General features: G+C 29.1%; 2 protein-coding genes across 3 annotated transcripts in view; one reads left to right on the top strand and one right to left on the bottom strand.

The window, feature by feature from the left end:
- LOC117174619 overlaps nucleotides 1-8398 on the bottom strand; it is a 10873-nt gene extending 2475 nt beyond the window's left edge. For both annotated transcript variants that reach the window (XM_033363867.1, XM_033363866.1), the window contains exons 1-3: nucleotides 8100-8398; nucleotides 5569-5758; nucleotides 2333-2587 (exon numbers count right to left, since the gene is read on the bottom strand). The gene's annotated coding sequence lies outside the window, so the exon portion shown is untranslated. The remainder of the gene's footprint in view (nucleotides 1-2332; nucleotides 2588-5568; nucleotides 5759-8099) is intronic.
- Nucleotides 8399-10466: 2068 nt separating this feature from the next.
- On the top strand, nucleotides 10467-14455 carry LOC117174620 (acidic repeat-containing protein-like). Its single transcript, XM_033363869.1, has 5 exons — nucleotides 10467-10703; nucleotides 10790-10894; nucleotides 11112-11219; nucleotides 11294-11479; nucleotides 14410-14455. The coding sequence occupies exons 1-3, from the start codon at nucleotides 10470-10472 to the stop codon at nucleotides 11139-11141; spliced, it is 369 nt and encodes a 122-aa protein (XP_033219760.1). The 5' UTR covers nucleotides 10467-10469; the 3' UTR covers nucleotides 11142-11219; nucleotides 11294-11479; nucleotides 14410-14455.
- The last annotated feature ends 2140 nt before the right edge of the window (nucleotides 14456-16595 follow it).

A 16595-nucleotide genomic window follows, 5' to 3' on the forward strand; every position in this document is an offset into this window, starting at 1 on the left:
GTTGAATAGAAGATATTAGATAGTATGCTGTAATATCTATATATTATGGTTAAATATCAAAGTTTTTAATATCTGCTTATCAATATCTATTTTTCTCCGTGTACATCTATAACCTAACAGTTGGGAGTCTTAATCATTGTGCTAAACCTACTAGCTGAAATTCCATGAAAAACCCATCCTCATAACCTACAGCTGAGGAAAGTTAAAACACCAAATTCTAAACCCTCTATTTCTAATTAAATATTTATCATTATATGACGTTATGCATATCTGCTTGGCCCCATAAAAAATATTCATTAATTTCCTAAATCAAGTTTTCGAGAATAACCTGTTTAAATACTCATAAAAATATTATTTGTGTATACTTAAGCCTTCAAAAATCTCAATAATAATATTTTAGGGATTCTCTGGTCGGGCTCCTATTAGATGCAAATAGATTTTCCATACTTATATGAAGCATGGAATTCTTGTCTAGAACCTGACAGGACACCCATCAGCTTTTTCTAGACCACATATTCTGAAAGGGACCACAACCACTTTTCCTAGACTAGCTATTCTGATAGAGGCCCCAAACTGTTTTTTCTAGACTAGATATTCTAATAGGGGCTTTATCAGAACCCAACTTCAAATAGAGAAAGATGGGGAAATTTGTGGTTGAGGGGAGATATTTTCCTGTGATAAAAAAAATTATGAGACTTATGAATTTTATCATCCTTATGAACCTCGGCGCATATTATGTAATTCGGTACTAAATTTCCTATTTTAAATGGGAATTTTTGCAAAGCACTAGATTCAAATTTTTTTACCCTATTTGTAAATATCAATTTTTCATACATTCAATCGCCTATCAAAATTATTAAGCTTGCTAACTGTGGATAGAAATGATCAATTTTGTATTATACTTATAATTGATATTTAAAAAATTATTTCTTCATACTGCTGTGGCAATAACATAATTCTCTCGGCTATATCCAAAATTGCTATCGAAATGTAAAGGCCAATATTATAATGCCAAATTGTATAACCTGTAGTTGTAACCAATAATTAACTTATAATGTTGGTATCAACCGTTGCAAAAATAAAAATCTTCATACTGAAGCACATACCTTGTCAAATGATATTACCATGAAAATAAGTAGCTGGTAACAAACCATCAACAAGGGCAGAGTTTGGTATCTTCCATCGGCAGCTCCGTCTGTTATTTCAATTTCAAATAACTTTTTCAAGAAATCCGGGCAATGAAAGATAACATGACAAAAGTTATCTTCATCAATAACATTCGTTACTTTTATTTGAAACCTGGCTGCAGGCACCTGCAAATTGCCGCTTCCTTTTCGATTTGTGGTATACTGCAGATGTTTTTTCAACACCGCTGTTAGATCTACAAGGTGCTTCGGCATGCAGGGACAATTCTTCCTGATGCACCTTCGAATTGTGCTCTTCAATTTAACGAATGGGAGAGCATCAGCCCACTCTTGATGTATATTATGGAATTTAATATTGTTAATACGCTGTCCATCAGGGACCATACTTTAATTTCGTAAGGGATTATAGGCTCAGTGCAAGACCCCCTTGGGCCACCCTAATAAATCGTTAAAAATATTTTTACCACCTCCCCACTTACTGTACGTAATTTATGGTTACCAGAAATAATAATATATACTACTTGAAAGTAAAGCAAACTATTTATATTGAAGATAATACATGCTATGCCAGGGGAAAACTTTATTTTCATTTTATAAATTTTTAGTTTTACCTGACCAAAAATACGATATTTGATAAAATGAACATTATTCAATCATGAAATAAAAAAATGAATTTTACCTACATCGATGAACCTTGAAGCCTCAAGACGAATTTTCTGTACAAACATTAATTGTCAACCGGGAATTATGAATTTTTAGCCAAAACATGACTTTTCAACAAAATAGTTCAATTAGGAAACAAAGAGATAAACTTTCAATCGAAACCAAAATTGTCAAAAAAATTACTTCAACATTTACCCAAAAAGTTTAATTTTCAAGTATAATAATTCCACTTTCAACCAAATAGATGCATTTTCAACTAAAAATATTCATCTTCAACAAAAAATGAGTTTTTAGGACAGTGGTTTCATCTTCAATCAAGTAATTCAATTTTCATCCTGCAAAGATGAATTTTCAACCAAAAAGTTAAAAAATGCATGTTTTAAACAACAACAAATCTAAATTTTATTTTCAAAAATCAATATTAAAACCAGAAAGAAGAATTTTCAACAAATAAACATAATTCAATGATGAAATCAAGAACAGTTAACCCCCATCGTTGAACCTTTAAGACGAATTTTGTCTACCTAAATTGAATACTCCTAGCTACGGGCCATTTTCACTCGCCACCTTTCTTTGGCGCGTCGAATGTGCGATACGCATCATCCGAAGTTCATGCACTCTCTTTAGCCAGTGAAGTTCGCTACCGAGCTGCATCGATATTGAATGAACAACAATTTGCATGTGGATTACGTATGGTCACAGTAGTTTCATCTTCAAATTTGACTCCGGTACCCTGACACTGCACAAGTTCCTTTAAGCGGTCGGCACATCTCATGTACCTGAACATGAAATAAAGAAGTCAATAAATGAATGAATATGCACATTAGGTAGGAAATAAAGATATAAATAAATAAGTACATGAATATATGAATAAATGAATAAATAAATATATCGATCCATGAAGAAATTAAGGAAAGAAGATATACACAAGTGAATAAATAAATGGATAAATTAATAAATGTGTGAATACATATTTGTTCAGTAATATAAAAATGCATTGAAAATTTTGTCTTCAATTTTAAAGGGACCCCCCCCCCCGGACAAATAAAAAGTTTCAATTTCCGGAGTAAATAAATACGCAATTTTTTATTTTTAAAGATTCAAATGTTAACACGTGCATGGGGAAATTTTGCATTTTCGAAAAATTGAACTCATGCTCTAGGGTTTCTTTGAAACGTGCCAAACTTTTAGGGATTGAGAAGAAGTGGCTAGAAAATAAAACCATACTAAAAACTTATTTTTAAAGCCCCCCCCCCCCCATCAAAACGCCCCAAATATGATCAAAAACATAAAAAATACATTTTTACGTATTATTGTTAATTTTCAGGAATTTCTATCATCTTTTTCATACAAATAATTACTAATAGACAAATGAAATATTGTATATGAATTTATAACCAATGTTTAATTGTTCAAATAAATGCACCATATTTAAACAATTATTCATTCCCAAAAAATGTAAAAAACAATAGTAATATTTTCTAAATGAAATGTAATAGTTGGTCATTGTTTGGAGTAGTAAATTGTTTTAAAAACATTACTAAATTATTGAAACAATTAATTATAGTTTATTTACAACAATTCTAAAAATCCAATCGGTTATGTCCATTTTTTCTCAAATTGGTATCATATATAATTTTCAACAAATCCGTATTTGTTTTAAAAAAATTGTTCCTTTACCAATTTTTGTGGTCGATAACTTTAATTATTGGACGTTATATAGTGTTTTAAATGTTATTTCAATGTCATTTAAATTTTTTAAATTTTGATTTTGAGGAGTAGTACATTCGGTTAAAAACATGATTTTATTCTTTAAACCATTTTTATTTGGTCAAGCAGTTTAATTTTTAAAAAGGGGATGAATAATATCAAATTAAAACATCAAATTATTTTCGTGAATATACATGGAGATAAATTTCTGGAGATTAATTCACGGCGCTGCTGCTTAATTTTATGACGTGTTTTTAGATCGTAGAGTCCGGGACTTAAAAGCACGTAAAAATAGTAGCTCTAAAATGACGCACTTCCATGAATTAATCTCTTGAAATTTCTTTCTGTGTATTTTTTTGTGTTTTCCAGTATGTCATCTTTATAATCATAAAATACTTTCAAATGCTATAATTCAATCTAATCTAAATCCATTTTATATGCAGTCTAATCACAACGCTGATAAAAAAACATTATTTTTCGAGCAAAGAAAATGTTTTCTTGATGACATCTGGAAAATGTTTCAGTATTTTTATACTACTTTTAGTAAGTACTATTTTTCATCCACATTTCTCGTTTTAATTCAGTGAAAGTCCAATATTAATTTAACACCTCTTTTAGCAATATTATTCACTACTATAATTTCAAAATTCGTTTGTATTATGCTTTTTATTATTAAAATAATTAGAAATAAATTGCACTAATTGGACAAAGTTAAGTACAGTAATGTTTTTATTATTTTAATTATCATAAATGATATACAATATAGCACTTCTTTCAGAGAAAATGTTGAAACTTGAATCATAATTTGCATTAGTGAATGTAATTTTTTATAATAGAATCTTGATAGATATTCTAAAAATATGAAGAATGCAATAATGCCCTTTAATAGTTTCAATTTTATTATTACTTTTATGATTTATTCAGTTTTGCGCCAAAAAGGATGTAAAACATCCATATTCAACTTAAATGAAATTTAAAAAAAGATTGTATAAACAGTAACAGAAAGGTTCTAGAGGAATTTCATACTACTCGAAATCATTCAATATTATGTTCAATTAAGGAAATTCAATTTTAAACATATGTTTGGAAAAATAATTTTTTAAAGAAATTATATTTGCTTAAACAATGAGAAAATGGCCAAAACATTTTTTCTATACGCTATATATTTTCATAAAAATAATTGTATTGTATTTTGTTTCATTTCTTTAAATTTATCAACGAAAAACGTCTTCAGGAAATAAAAATTCGTTAAACAAATCGAGATTTGTAGAAAATTAGAAGAAATGATTCAATTTTACGTGATTATTGAACAAAAACTAACATAGGATACCAATTTGAAAAAAGTGACATATCCGACAGAATTTTAAGAAATTTTGTAACTAAACAATAATTAATTGTTTCAATACTTGAATTAAGAAAAAAATACTACTCCAAACAATGACCAGCTTCTTCATTTCAATCAGAAAATACGATTATTTTCACATTTTTTGTGAATAAAGAATTATTTCGATAATTTATAATTATTTCAACAATTAAAATTTTTTAGAAGGTCTCGGACAATATTAAAATTCTCCAATAGCTATTATTTGTATGAAAAGGATTGTAGAAATTACTGAAAATCAACCATAAAAGTGTCAAAATTGAGTTTTTTCATTTTTACGTAATATTTGTGGGCCCTGCGAGATGGGGGGGGGGGATGAGTTAAAAATAAAAGTTATTATTATGGTTTTATTTTGTAGATACTCGTGTTCAGTCCCTATAAAGTTTGGTACGTTTCGATTAAACCGTGGAGCATGAGTACAATTTTTTTAAAATCCCAAAAATCCCTGTGTTCATTAAATGGGAGTTTGAAGTACCCTGTGGAACGAGCTAATATTTGAATTTGAAAAATAAAAAAATTACTGACTAATTTTCACCAGAACTTGAAATTTGAGGGGGGGGGCTTGCCCTGTAGAGGAAAACAAATTTTTTTGACCACCTTAATATATATAACAATAATTAAAGGAATTCATTTTTAAAATATAAAAAGAGGTAAATAAATCACATAAACCTTAATATCCGCCCACTCTTCTTATCCTTGTGTAAATTGATCTTGTGCCACCTGTGATCCGTCTGTTAAAAACGATCGTAAACTTTGTAGATGCTTAATGGTGGTGGTACCACTGGGGAAACAGGTGGAATGATTTCAGCATCCGAAGCATCAGGCAACAATGCTAAAGCTTCTATAAGTGTCGATTTAGCTGCAATGCGGGGATGGATGTTTTTAGATTGGGGGTAAATAACTTCCAATGTACCGCGTGGTCATTACAGTTAACTATAAAAGTGAGATAGTTTAACAAAGGTAAAATTTATAAAAAAAAAGAAACTAGTTACTAACTTTTTCCCTAACACTTACATTTAAATTATAATTATTTTGTAAAAAAGGTGGCTGCTATTGTAATATTTACTGCAATGTGATCGTGGCCTACATTATTTAAGGATTAATAGGTTTTTAAAAAACATCGGAAGAGTTTAAAGAAGATCAATCATAATCCTGACGAATAAAAAACAAATTTGATGCCTATTAAGAAGTAAATTTTTCATCAAACAATACTTTTGAATATTTAAGCAGCTTCACGGCATTAAGAGAAATGTAACACAAATTTAAAACGTTCCACTTTCTCTCTGTATGTTACAACCAAGAATGTATCCTGCTCTTGAGAACGAAAGATGAAATTTTGCAACGCTTAAGTATTAGTCACATAGAACAATTTTGGCATACGCTGTGATAACGTCTTTTAATGTTTTTTGTGTCCTATGCGATTATTTTAACTAATATTATTTTCATCCGACATTTTTGCAAGATATTTGAAATCTTTGGAAAATCATTGAAATCTATATCTAAACTCTTTGCGAAATATTTGAAATCCTCGAGAGATTTGGGAAATCATTCAAATGTTTCGTCAAATATTCGAAAATGTTTTCAAAATATTATAAATATTTTTGCAATATTTGATAATATTTGTGAATATATTGAAATCCTTGGGAAATCATTTAAATGTTTGTGCGATCTTTGAAATCTATGACAATTATTTGTGAAATCATTGAAATATTTCTGAAATATTTAGACATTTTTGCGTAATATTTGAAGTATTTTTTTAATACTCTACTATATTTTAATAATTGTGGAAATGTTTGCGAATTTTTTAAGAAATTATTGATCTCTGCGAGATATAAAAAATATTTCGTAATATTTGTTATATTATTGAAATCTTTGTCAAATCTTTTGAAATCCTTCTCGAATCTTTCAAATGTTTGTAAAATCTTATGAATCCTTGTTAAATGTTAGTGAAATCTTTGCAAAAGGTTGTTAAATTTTTGCGACATCTTTAAATATTTATTAATGTTTGTAAAGTTATTGAAATGTTTTGGAAATCATTTAAATGTTTATGAATCTTTCGAAAATCATTGAAATGTTCGTGAAACCTCTGTGCTCTGTGAAAGCTCTTCTTGTTCAATGTTTGAAATGTAACGAAAAATGTTTTTAAATACTTAAAATCTTTCTGAAATCTTTTAAATGTATATTTGATATCTTTACGAAATATTTGTGGGAGTTTTTAAACCTTGGAAAATCATTTAAATGTTTCTGATATTTTTCTAAATCTTTGCGAAATGTTGGATATATTTTGTAAAATTGATAAATTATTGAAATGTTCCTGAAATTTTTGGAAATTCATTTAGGTATTTTGGAAATGTTTTAAATGTATTCAAGACTTTTAAAATCTATTTCAAATATTTGAATTCTTTGTCAAATATTTCTGAAATTTTTTATTAATCATTGAAATCATTGTAAAATCTTTTTAATATGTCTAAAATCATTTATAAATTTTCGAAGTCTTTGTGAAATCTCTGTATTACAGTTTGAAATATTTATAAATCCTTTCAAAATGTTTTAAAAATTTGGAAAAATTTCGTAGTATTCGTCAAATTATTGAAATCGTTGGAATATTATTGAAATTTTTATGAAATCTGTGCACATATGAATTTTATACATGTATTTATTACTTACTATTTATTGTATATTTCTTATTGATGTACATGTGTGCATACTATAATATTAAACTTTACTATGTTTAAATTGTGCCATTGGGTATTATAAATGTATACCTCTGGCCCGCGTAGAAAAAAAATATAAGAAATTGTATCCCTTTCATTTCCACTCTTTAAATTGAAATTAAAATTGAACTTGCAACGATCTTTATAATAAATATCTTCATACAATTTTAAAGACAGGTAAAAGGGCAGTAATTTTGAACAGTTTTCTTCTACATTGAGAAACTATGCCTTTGCGTTTTTTATATTTACGAGAATGAGGGCCACGTGTGAAACATATTATTTAATTTGAATACATTCAATACTAATTTATAATTGTAATAATATAATATAATTCTAATATAATAACTAATGCCCTCTCTTTCTGTCTGTTTTAACAACGATTGTATAAAGAAACATATGACTCGCCGTTTTTTTAACAAATAATTTTTTCAACTTTTACCAGAAATTTCGTATATACGTGGATAAAAATGTGTGTAATCTACTTACGTATGATGTTTGTTACATATGGATTGTTGAATCGTAAAAATTACACGTACAAAAACACAGAATATTATAAAGCAGGGAAAAAAGAATGTTTTACATGACAATTAGAAAACACACCACGAGGGAGAAAAGTCTTCTGCACCACATTGAAAAATTGATTCTTCACCGTCTTATCTCATGTTTAGAAACAGATCAATCAAGATAATGGAGGCGGTTGGTTGGCCTGCCTTTTTTCGAAGCGTGTATGCAGTTCTTCGATATTCCACTGTCCATGCATAACATTAGACGTGAAAGGCTTAAAATACGTAAAATTAGTATGGGAATGTCAAGTAAGATAATTATTTATATTCAAAAAATGTTAAAAATGCCTTCGTGCTGTTAAACATTAACAATGTGCATAAATTCAATAAGTATTTTTAATTTACCGCGTTATTTGCAGTCAATTATAGATGACGGCGCATATGTTTCGTGGAAAGTTAAATTAGTAACCAACCAACTGCATATTTATGATAACCTGTTGTGTTTCGTTGAAACAATAAACCGAAGAAGGAAGAAAGAATGAATATAAAGAAAGAAAGGAAGCAAGCGCAGTAAGTCATCAACTCATTTAAAAAAATAAGAATTTTATATTAATATATTGGGGGTTTCCAATTTCTTCTTAGTTTGTCAGTTTTACAAAGATTCTCATGTGTTGTCATATATCTTATAATATTGTAACATAACGACAATTTCAAAATAACGCACGTGGCATTGTGATGTGTTAAATGTAAAATGCGGGGTTGGCAGATGTCACACGCCTATCCCCTTCTGAAGGGAGTAATATTTTTTCCAGTGTTTTAAAGAAATGAACCTAAGGTTTTTTTAAAAGGCCTGCTTTTAATGTCAAATAAAAATCCGTTTTGGTTAAAATATCACCTATATTATGTTTTTAGTTGAGAATTAATTAGTTTCGGTTAAAATTTGATGTACCAATTTTGTTTGCGGCTCAATACTGATCAGTGTACCTAAAAATTTAATTTTTTTCATTGTAACTGACGTATGTGGTTACCAATCAATATTTCATGTTTAAAAATGCAACTGTTATTGTAAAAATTCGTTTTTTTTTTTACTTGAAAATTGAACTATTTTTTAAAGATTTAACTTCTTTTTAGAAAACAAACTTTGTCTTAGAACATTCATAATCTCCAAGTTGGCTTTTCATGAAATTTCTTCTTTTTTCACAAGAAAATTTCTTATGGAAACTTAAAAGTATTTCTTAGAAAATTCATATTTCTTTTGGAAAATCGAAGTAACTGGTTGAAAGTTATCGTACTTTGTCATGAATAAATTATTCTTTACGATTGACACTTTTAGTTCAAAATGGAGTTCTTTCGTTGAAAATTCACGTATTTTCTTGACAATTGGTTTGTTATGGTAAAAAAATGAATAAGGAACCGTACGTAAATTACGTAACGTCTGAGTGGGGGAGGGGCGAAAACAGTTGTTACGAATTATTAAAAAAAGAGGGGGGGTGCGTCCTTTGCTCATGTACGTATTTTTTTTAATTCGCACAAAACTTCTCTTAAATGTTATGTTTGTAGTTATAAATTTTATTTAAAATTTAACGATTTTATTAAAAAGACATACTTTCTTGTTGAAAATTAAACTTTTTTGTTAAAAATTCATTATAGATGGTTAAAAGTTCAGCTCTTTTCGTACAACATTAACCTTTTGTTTAAAATTTATAGTTTGTTGCTTATATGTTAACTGAATTGTCTTTTGGATGAACTTTTTTTTTAATTTGTCTGATTGAAAAGTTTATATTTTTCAGCATAAATATTGCATCTTTCTCCTAAAAATTCAACTGTTTTCTTCAAAATTAAACTATTTCCTTAAAAATTTACTTTTTATTTAAAATTCATATTTTTGTATTGAAAATGAAATTGAAATCTGTTTGGATGAAAGTTGAAATCTTTTTCAAAGCTTTGTCTATTTTATTTAAAAATTCACCTTTTTTCAGTCGAATTTTTATTTCTATTGTACAAAAATGCAATAACTGTTTGCTTGAAAGTTTAACAATCTTGGTTAAAAATTTGACTATTGAGTAAAAAATTAATGTGTTTTTCCAATTATTACTTTGTTTTGGAAAATTGAACTGAAATTCGGTACTCTTTGCTTTAAAGTTAATTTTTGGCTGAAAAAGCATATCTTGTATTTTAAAAATAACTTTTATTTTTTAATAATCGTGGTTCCATTAATATTAAAAGAAAGGAATATTTCCAGACTATGACTCGCGAAAATGAACATATAGAATACTTCAATGATGGAAGAACCAGAAGAAAGTTATCCTTTATTGCTTCCCCGTCCCACTCAGCACCTATGCAGTACCTCCATATGCAAGCGTTGCCTTTCAAAGTAATGTTCAGGAAAAAGAAGGAATTATGCAAAAAACTATATCGCTTTTTTAACTGGGCTGTATTTGAAAATGAACTACCAAATACGATGAAGATAGAATGGGTACAAGATGTGACGGAATATTGGGTCGGAGGGTGTCAACTCCGCTGGAGAGAGGATAATTCCAATAAAAAGATCCGATCCGAAGACGTGGTGATCAAATTACGCACTGAGGTACGTTCTGTTATCAGGTAACATACTATGAAATATGTTTATTTGATTGCCTGTTACTTATTTACTAATAATATTCTCTTTCATAGTTCGTCGACACAGCAGACAGAGTCCGTGACACATTAGTGCACAAGATGTGCCACGCTGCCGTCTGGCTGCTGGACGAAAACATGGAAGACGATCACGGACCATATGTAAAAAATATTTTTTTTAACAATTTAGAACATTGTTCTATAACAGTCCAGTTACACGTATGTAACAGTGTTTCGATGTAAACTTGTTCTGTACTTAAAACGTAACAATTGTATAATGATGTTACAACGTTTTTACATGCATTTTAATAATTACGTAACAGAGGACTAGTGTTCCCACTGGGCCTTCTCGTGACAATATAATTTTATGCTTTTATAGGGCGAAACACGCTTGCAACATCCTACCTGAACTTCCGACTGTGTGAGAATACGATCATTACAGCAAATACACGTAAATTCTGTACACATGCTTGAATTTTGCTGACGAGTAAGGCAACCTAGATTTAGTCCGTATTCAAAAATGTGAGTATCAATTAAAAAACGTCCTTTATCCACTTTCAGATTCTTAAGGAATTCCCGGCACGAAAATTTTGCATGTGTCTTTTGTGGTGGACCTTGTCACAGTCGAGAAGTACGGAATGCGGTACTAGAAGTAAGACATGTAGACGAGGAATCGAGCAGCGAGGATGAATGAGAATATAGGAAAGTGATCGATGATACCTTCTCACTTTTGCAGATACGAACGTGGTATGTTTTATTTAAACTGTTAGAATATAAACTCAGATCTATGTATGGGGCAGAATTCGTCAAGTGTTCCAACCAGATTTTTTTTTTCTTTTTGTTTTGATCGGTTTGAACTTTGGATAGATTATAGTCCTAGTCGACATATATGAATTCACCAAACCATAGGTTCATTTCTCAACCAATTGTGAATATACAGGTGGCTGAAGTTATAACTTTTTCACATGCTTAACTTATTTTAACTTGTTTTTAAATTATTTAACTTCTTTTTCACCATTACGCTAGTGTAACTTGTGTTAGGATGATCCGATAGGACTTATATAGTGATTTGGAAAGTTCTTTTAATTTACTTTAGGACTGTTATAACAAAATAATTTTTTTATTATTTTTTGTTTGTAAATTAAAATTGAAATGTATTTTTTGAAAAACCACTTATATCAAAAATTATTTAAGAAAATAGCTTTTTTATACTTTTTGAAATGATTTAGAATAAAAAGTGTACCGGGAATATTTTCCTACCCTAATTTAGATTTTATTCAATGTTCCTTAAAATTATATTAAACTTTCTTCAGATGATTATCTATGCGATTATCAACGATAATCGTAAAAATGGAAATTTAATCAAGAAATCGTTTTTGACACACTTTTTATTGTAGATGCTTTCAAAAAGTTTAAAAAAAAGTATTCTTTTCGTAAATAAATTGTTTGTAAATAGGGTTTTTTTCAAACACTTTCAATTTTGCTTTTTTGAAAAAAGAGATAAAATAATAATGATAACAATAAATGTATCCTTATAAAACTCTTATAGTATATGATAACAGCTTTCCAAAACACTAACATAAAAGTTCAATCGGATCATCCTACAAGAAGTTACACTAAAATTAAGGTGAAGCAACCCGTGAAAATGTGAAAAATTGAGGCCCGTGTATATTAACAGCTTATTAAATCAACCCATGGTTTGGTGAAATGATGTTGGTTCAGTAGGACTATACTGCCGTACAAACTAAAAAGATACATAATTTACATTGCCGCGTAGGGTTATTTTTTCATCTTGGCAATGAAAAAGTCGACCTAAGCGGCAATGTCACTTATGTATCTTTTAGTTTGTATGTCAGTATAATTCAGCAAAGATTCAACCCGATCTAAAAAAGTTAATTGCAGGTGGGAAAGCTAGACTTTTAACCGACATTACTTTTCGTCAAAGTCAAGTACACACGGAGTAAGATGTAGAGTTGAAAGATTTGAAAATTAAATAAACAGTACTAAGGAAGGTGCATGTGGTGATTGTAATTAAAGATCAATTTTTCCCGTTCTTAGTCTCTCTACACGGAGAAAAATAGATATTGAAAAGCAAATATTAAAAACTGATATTTGACCATAATACATAGATATTACGGTATAATATCTAATATCTTCTATTCAACATACAAAATATTAAAGGGTCATATCTGTTTATATTGAAAGTATAAAATGTGTGATATTAACAATTAATATCTAAGATATTAAAAAAGCTAAATTTTATCGGAGCAAGGTCGCTGACATGTGGCGTGGCGACAACAGATTTTACCCCCGCTTTGTCTGTACCTGTAAAGCATGCCATTTCCTGTAAAATGCAAAAGAATGTTAATATCGTAGTCCTCTGTTTTGAAAATCTGAATCTTCAAGCATTCGCCTTCTTGCATAATTATGCGGTTTTTGTGTTAAATAGATAACACACTGTTCAAGGCTAATATGAAAGATGCCTGTAGCTGAGTCCTCATTTTTTTGAGAAAATTATAACGTATCCAAAAACATTTAATTCATTTTCCACCAAAACTTATAGTGAAATAGATATCCGAAAAACCACAATACACACGATGAAAGTTCAAGATACAGAATCTTTTGTCACCACGCAACACGTCAGCGACCTTGCTCCGATAAAATTGAGCTTTTTTAATATCTTGGATATTAACTGTTAATATCACATATTTTATACTTTCAATATAAACAGATATTGCCTTTTAATATTTTGTATGATGAATAGAAGATATTAGATAGTATGATAGTATGCCGCGGAAGAAATCTAAACAAGAATTTCTGGTCATTTACATTTCAAAGTAAGATTTCTACCTTACCAACATTCCTTTCCGTCAAAGTTGTGTCATGAGCAAATTCAATTTTCGGTTGTCAATTTTGACAATTACAATAGACGGAGAAAAATAGATGTTAGCACAGACTATCTAGATATTAATAGGTAATATCTTAGCAATTTAACTATGGGACAGAAATCTAGATACTGAAGTAGAGCATCCGTAGATATTAAAAAGAAGATTTTAACTACAGATGCTCTACTTCAGTGTCTACATTTCTGTCCCATAGTTAAATCGCTAAGATATTACCTATTAATATCCAGATAGTCTGTGCAAGTAGTGAAATAAATTAAGGTGAATTGTAAATTTGTGATTCCTAGTTTAGAGATTTTTTTACGCAAGAACTTACGTCCATATATATTGCAACATCGAGCTTAAAAATTGCTAAGGACATGTGATACTTAGAAAATTACCAATTTTTACGTTTTTTGTTACTTTCTAGCAATTTCTGTCGTCTTTCTCATACACATAACCACTAGTGGATAATTTTAATATTGGTGTCTTTTTAAACAATTTTCAATTGTTTAAACAAATGTAAATTATTTAAATAATTATAAATGTACAAAATAATCATATTTTCTGATAGAAATTAAATATTTTGTCAATGCTTCAAGTAGTAAATTTCTGTAAAAACCTTTTTTTTACATAAGTCTACTTCTTAATTATTTAATAATTGTAATAATTATTTGAATTATGAATTACTTATTTTGAAAATTTCGAAAAATTGAGACAGAGATGTATTTTTAATTTTGTTTAAGATTAGACCTTTAAAATTTTTTTTCAAATTTTCATGACCATATTCGTAAGCAGTGAATGAAGAATACATCACTACAACTTTTCGGAACTTCACACCCGGAGGAAAAAAAGCTGACAACGATAAGATTATTCCGTTACCAGCGTCAGCAAAATTGCTCCATTGTCGGCACTGGCAAAATTTTTCCGCTGCCGGCGCCGGTAGGCCAAACTGTATTTATTGAAAGTAAACCTTTCACTGAAAGGCCCAAAAAGAAACCACAACCTACTCATACATAAAAGTCTATGACAATAACAGTACTTGTAATCTCGAAAAGAATTAGCACCCGCTCAACTTTTAAGTACACTCATAATCTTACCATTTTTCATCCTCAAAACCTGTAGTTTTATAAAAAAAAAATAATTTTCCCAATATTTTCAGAAAAAAACTGTACATTCATTCCCAGACAATGAATAATATTCATTAAATTTAAGCATGAACACATTTTCTTAAAAGAATGGCTTCAATATTCACGGGTGCAGTCGTCAAATACAGTCAATTAAATACTTCACTTCGCTTCATTTGCATAAATAAACGACTTATTCTTCTATTGCTTTTCAGTGAACATTTATATTTTTCATTTGTCTACAAACAATCTTTTTTTTTTTATTTATTCACTCTCCTTCTGAGAAATAACCTACAAAACAATGAGCAACCTGTCAAATGATAAATATACACTCATAACCTTACCATTCGTGACCCTCAGCACTTATTAGTAAGAAAAATTATTTTCGGAATACTTTCAGGAAAGACATGTACATTAGTTCTTTAAAAATTATTAATGTTCATGGTGTTTCAACATAAAGACATACTTATTTCTTCACAATTCACAAATGCAACTCAAACGTTCACTTCACTTCTGTTTCATTAATCAACAAATTATTCTTCAAATACACTTAAGTCAGAAATTTGACAATAAACAATCAAATTCAGTGTATTTAATATAATTCTTTTGTAATTTTAAAATTTACGCGGCGATAAATACGTTTAGTAAGGTTACGCCGCCAATTAGATACTGGCATCATTCTCTAGCTTTTTCATACACGCACGACTATCTTTCGAACACATTTTACCACTGTGCACAAACTATACCTTATTAGGTGAAATGACACTTTGGTCAAATGAACTTTTGGTCAAGTCGATACCTACCGCTAAAAGTATGCACTTTAATGGTTAAACGAATGCATTTTAAGAGCGCGATGATGCGATTCCACGTATGCGCGTTAATTATTTTTCGTTAAGAGCATGATCTAACAAATGCATGGTCTAGCCACTTGAGGGCCCTGTTTCGTTCAAGTAACGCAACCGCTTAATTCCACCGTTTTGTTAGTTTGACCGCGCAGATTGAGTTTGACGCGTAAGACTGTACGGCGAACAAAATTTCCCGGTCATATTCCGGTTTTTTTACCGGTTCGCAAAAATTTTTCAGGGCCAATGAAATTTAAAAATTCAACTATATTCTAAACATTTTTCCATATAAAGTAATAAACAATAAACAACAAATTTAAGCATTCAAAGTGGAACCCTTGAATTCTAAACTTTTAAAATTAAAGTTTAAAAGTTTTTAATTCAAAAATGGTGTATTCAAATGCTCAATAACTTACACGTATAAACTGGAAGGTACTAACACTTTTAAATTGAACAGCTTTAAGTAAAATGCAAACTAACTGCAAAATGTAGAACTTTTATAAATTTTAGAGTTTAAAGATTGAGATTAGTTCCAAAAATATAAACCCACGTTAACATTTTCAACAGTATAAATTAAAGAATCAAGTAATGAACTTTAGAAATTTACAAAATTATATATTACTTCCAGTAATTTTAAGCTAGACACATTAAAAATTGAAAAATAATGTTTTACCTTAACATTTTCTAAAGATTCTTGGAAAAATTGAAAATTATTTTTCATTTTGAAAAATTATTGTAACAGAAAGTTTAAGAAGATTTTAAAGAGATTTAAAAAATGACCAAAGAAGAACATGGAAGATTTTAAGGATCTTATGTAATTTGCTGGATTTTCAAGAACTGTAGGAAAATTTCGATTAATTTTAAAATTAATTTAGAAGATCTGAAAAAATTGTTAAGACACTTTGTTTAAATTACTTGAAATAATTCCAAGCTTGTCATTAATTTTGAATCTTTTCAAAACTTCGACATATCTCTTAAAATTACTAAAATTTTGTGTACAAATAATAAGTGT

Source organism: Belonocnema kinseyi, chromosome 6, assembly GCF_010883055.1.
Source record: "Belonocnema kinseyi isolate 2016_QV_RU_SX_M_011 chromosome 6, B_treatae_v1, whole genome shotgun sequence".
Lineage (NCBI taxonomy): Eukaryota > Metazoa > Arthropoda > Insecta > Hymenoptera > Cynipidae > Belonocnema > Belonocnema kinseyi.

Excerpts from the sequence above, each read along its gene's own strand:
- LOC117174620 (XM_033363869.1), top strand. The coding sequence starts at position 10,470 with ATGCAAGCGTTGCCTTTCAAAGTAATGTTCAGGAAAAAGAAGGAATTA. Across the intron at positions 10,704-10,789 it reads TGATCAAATTACGCACTGAG|TTCGTCGACACAGCAGACAG; the intron begins GTACGTTCTGTT and ends TCTCTTTCATAG. Across the intron at positions 10,895-11,111 it reads AAGACGATCACGGACCATAT|GGCGAAACACGCTTGCAACA; the intron begins GTAAAAAATATT and ends ATGCTTTTATAG.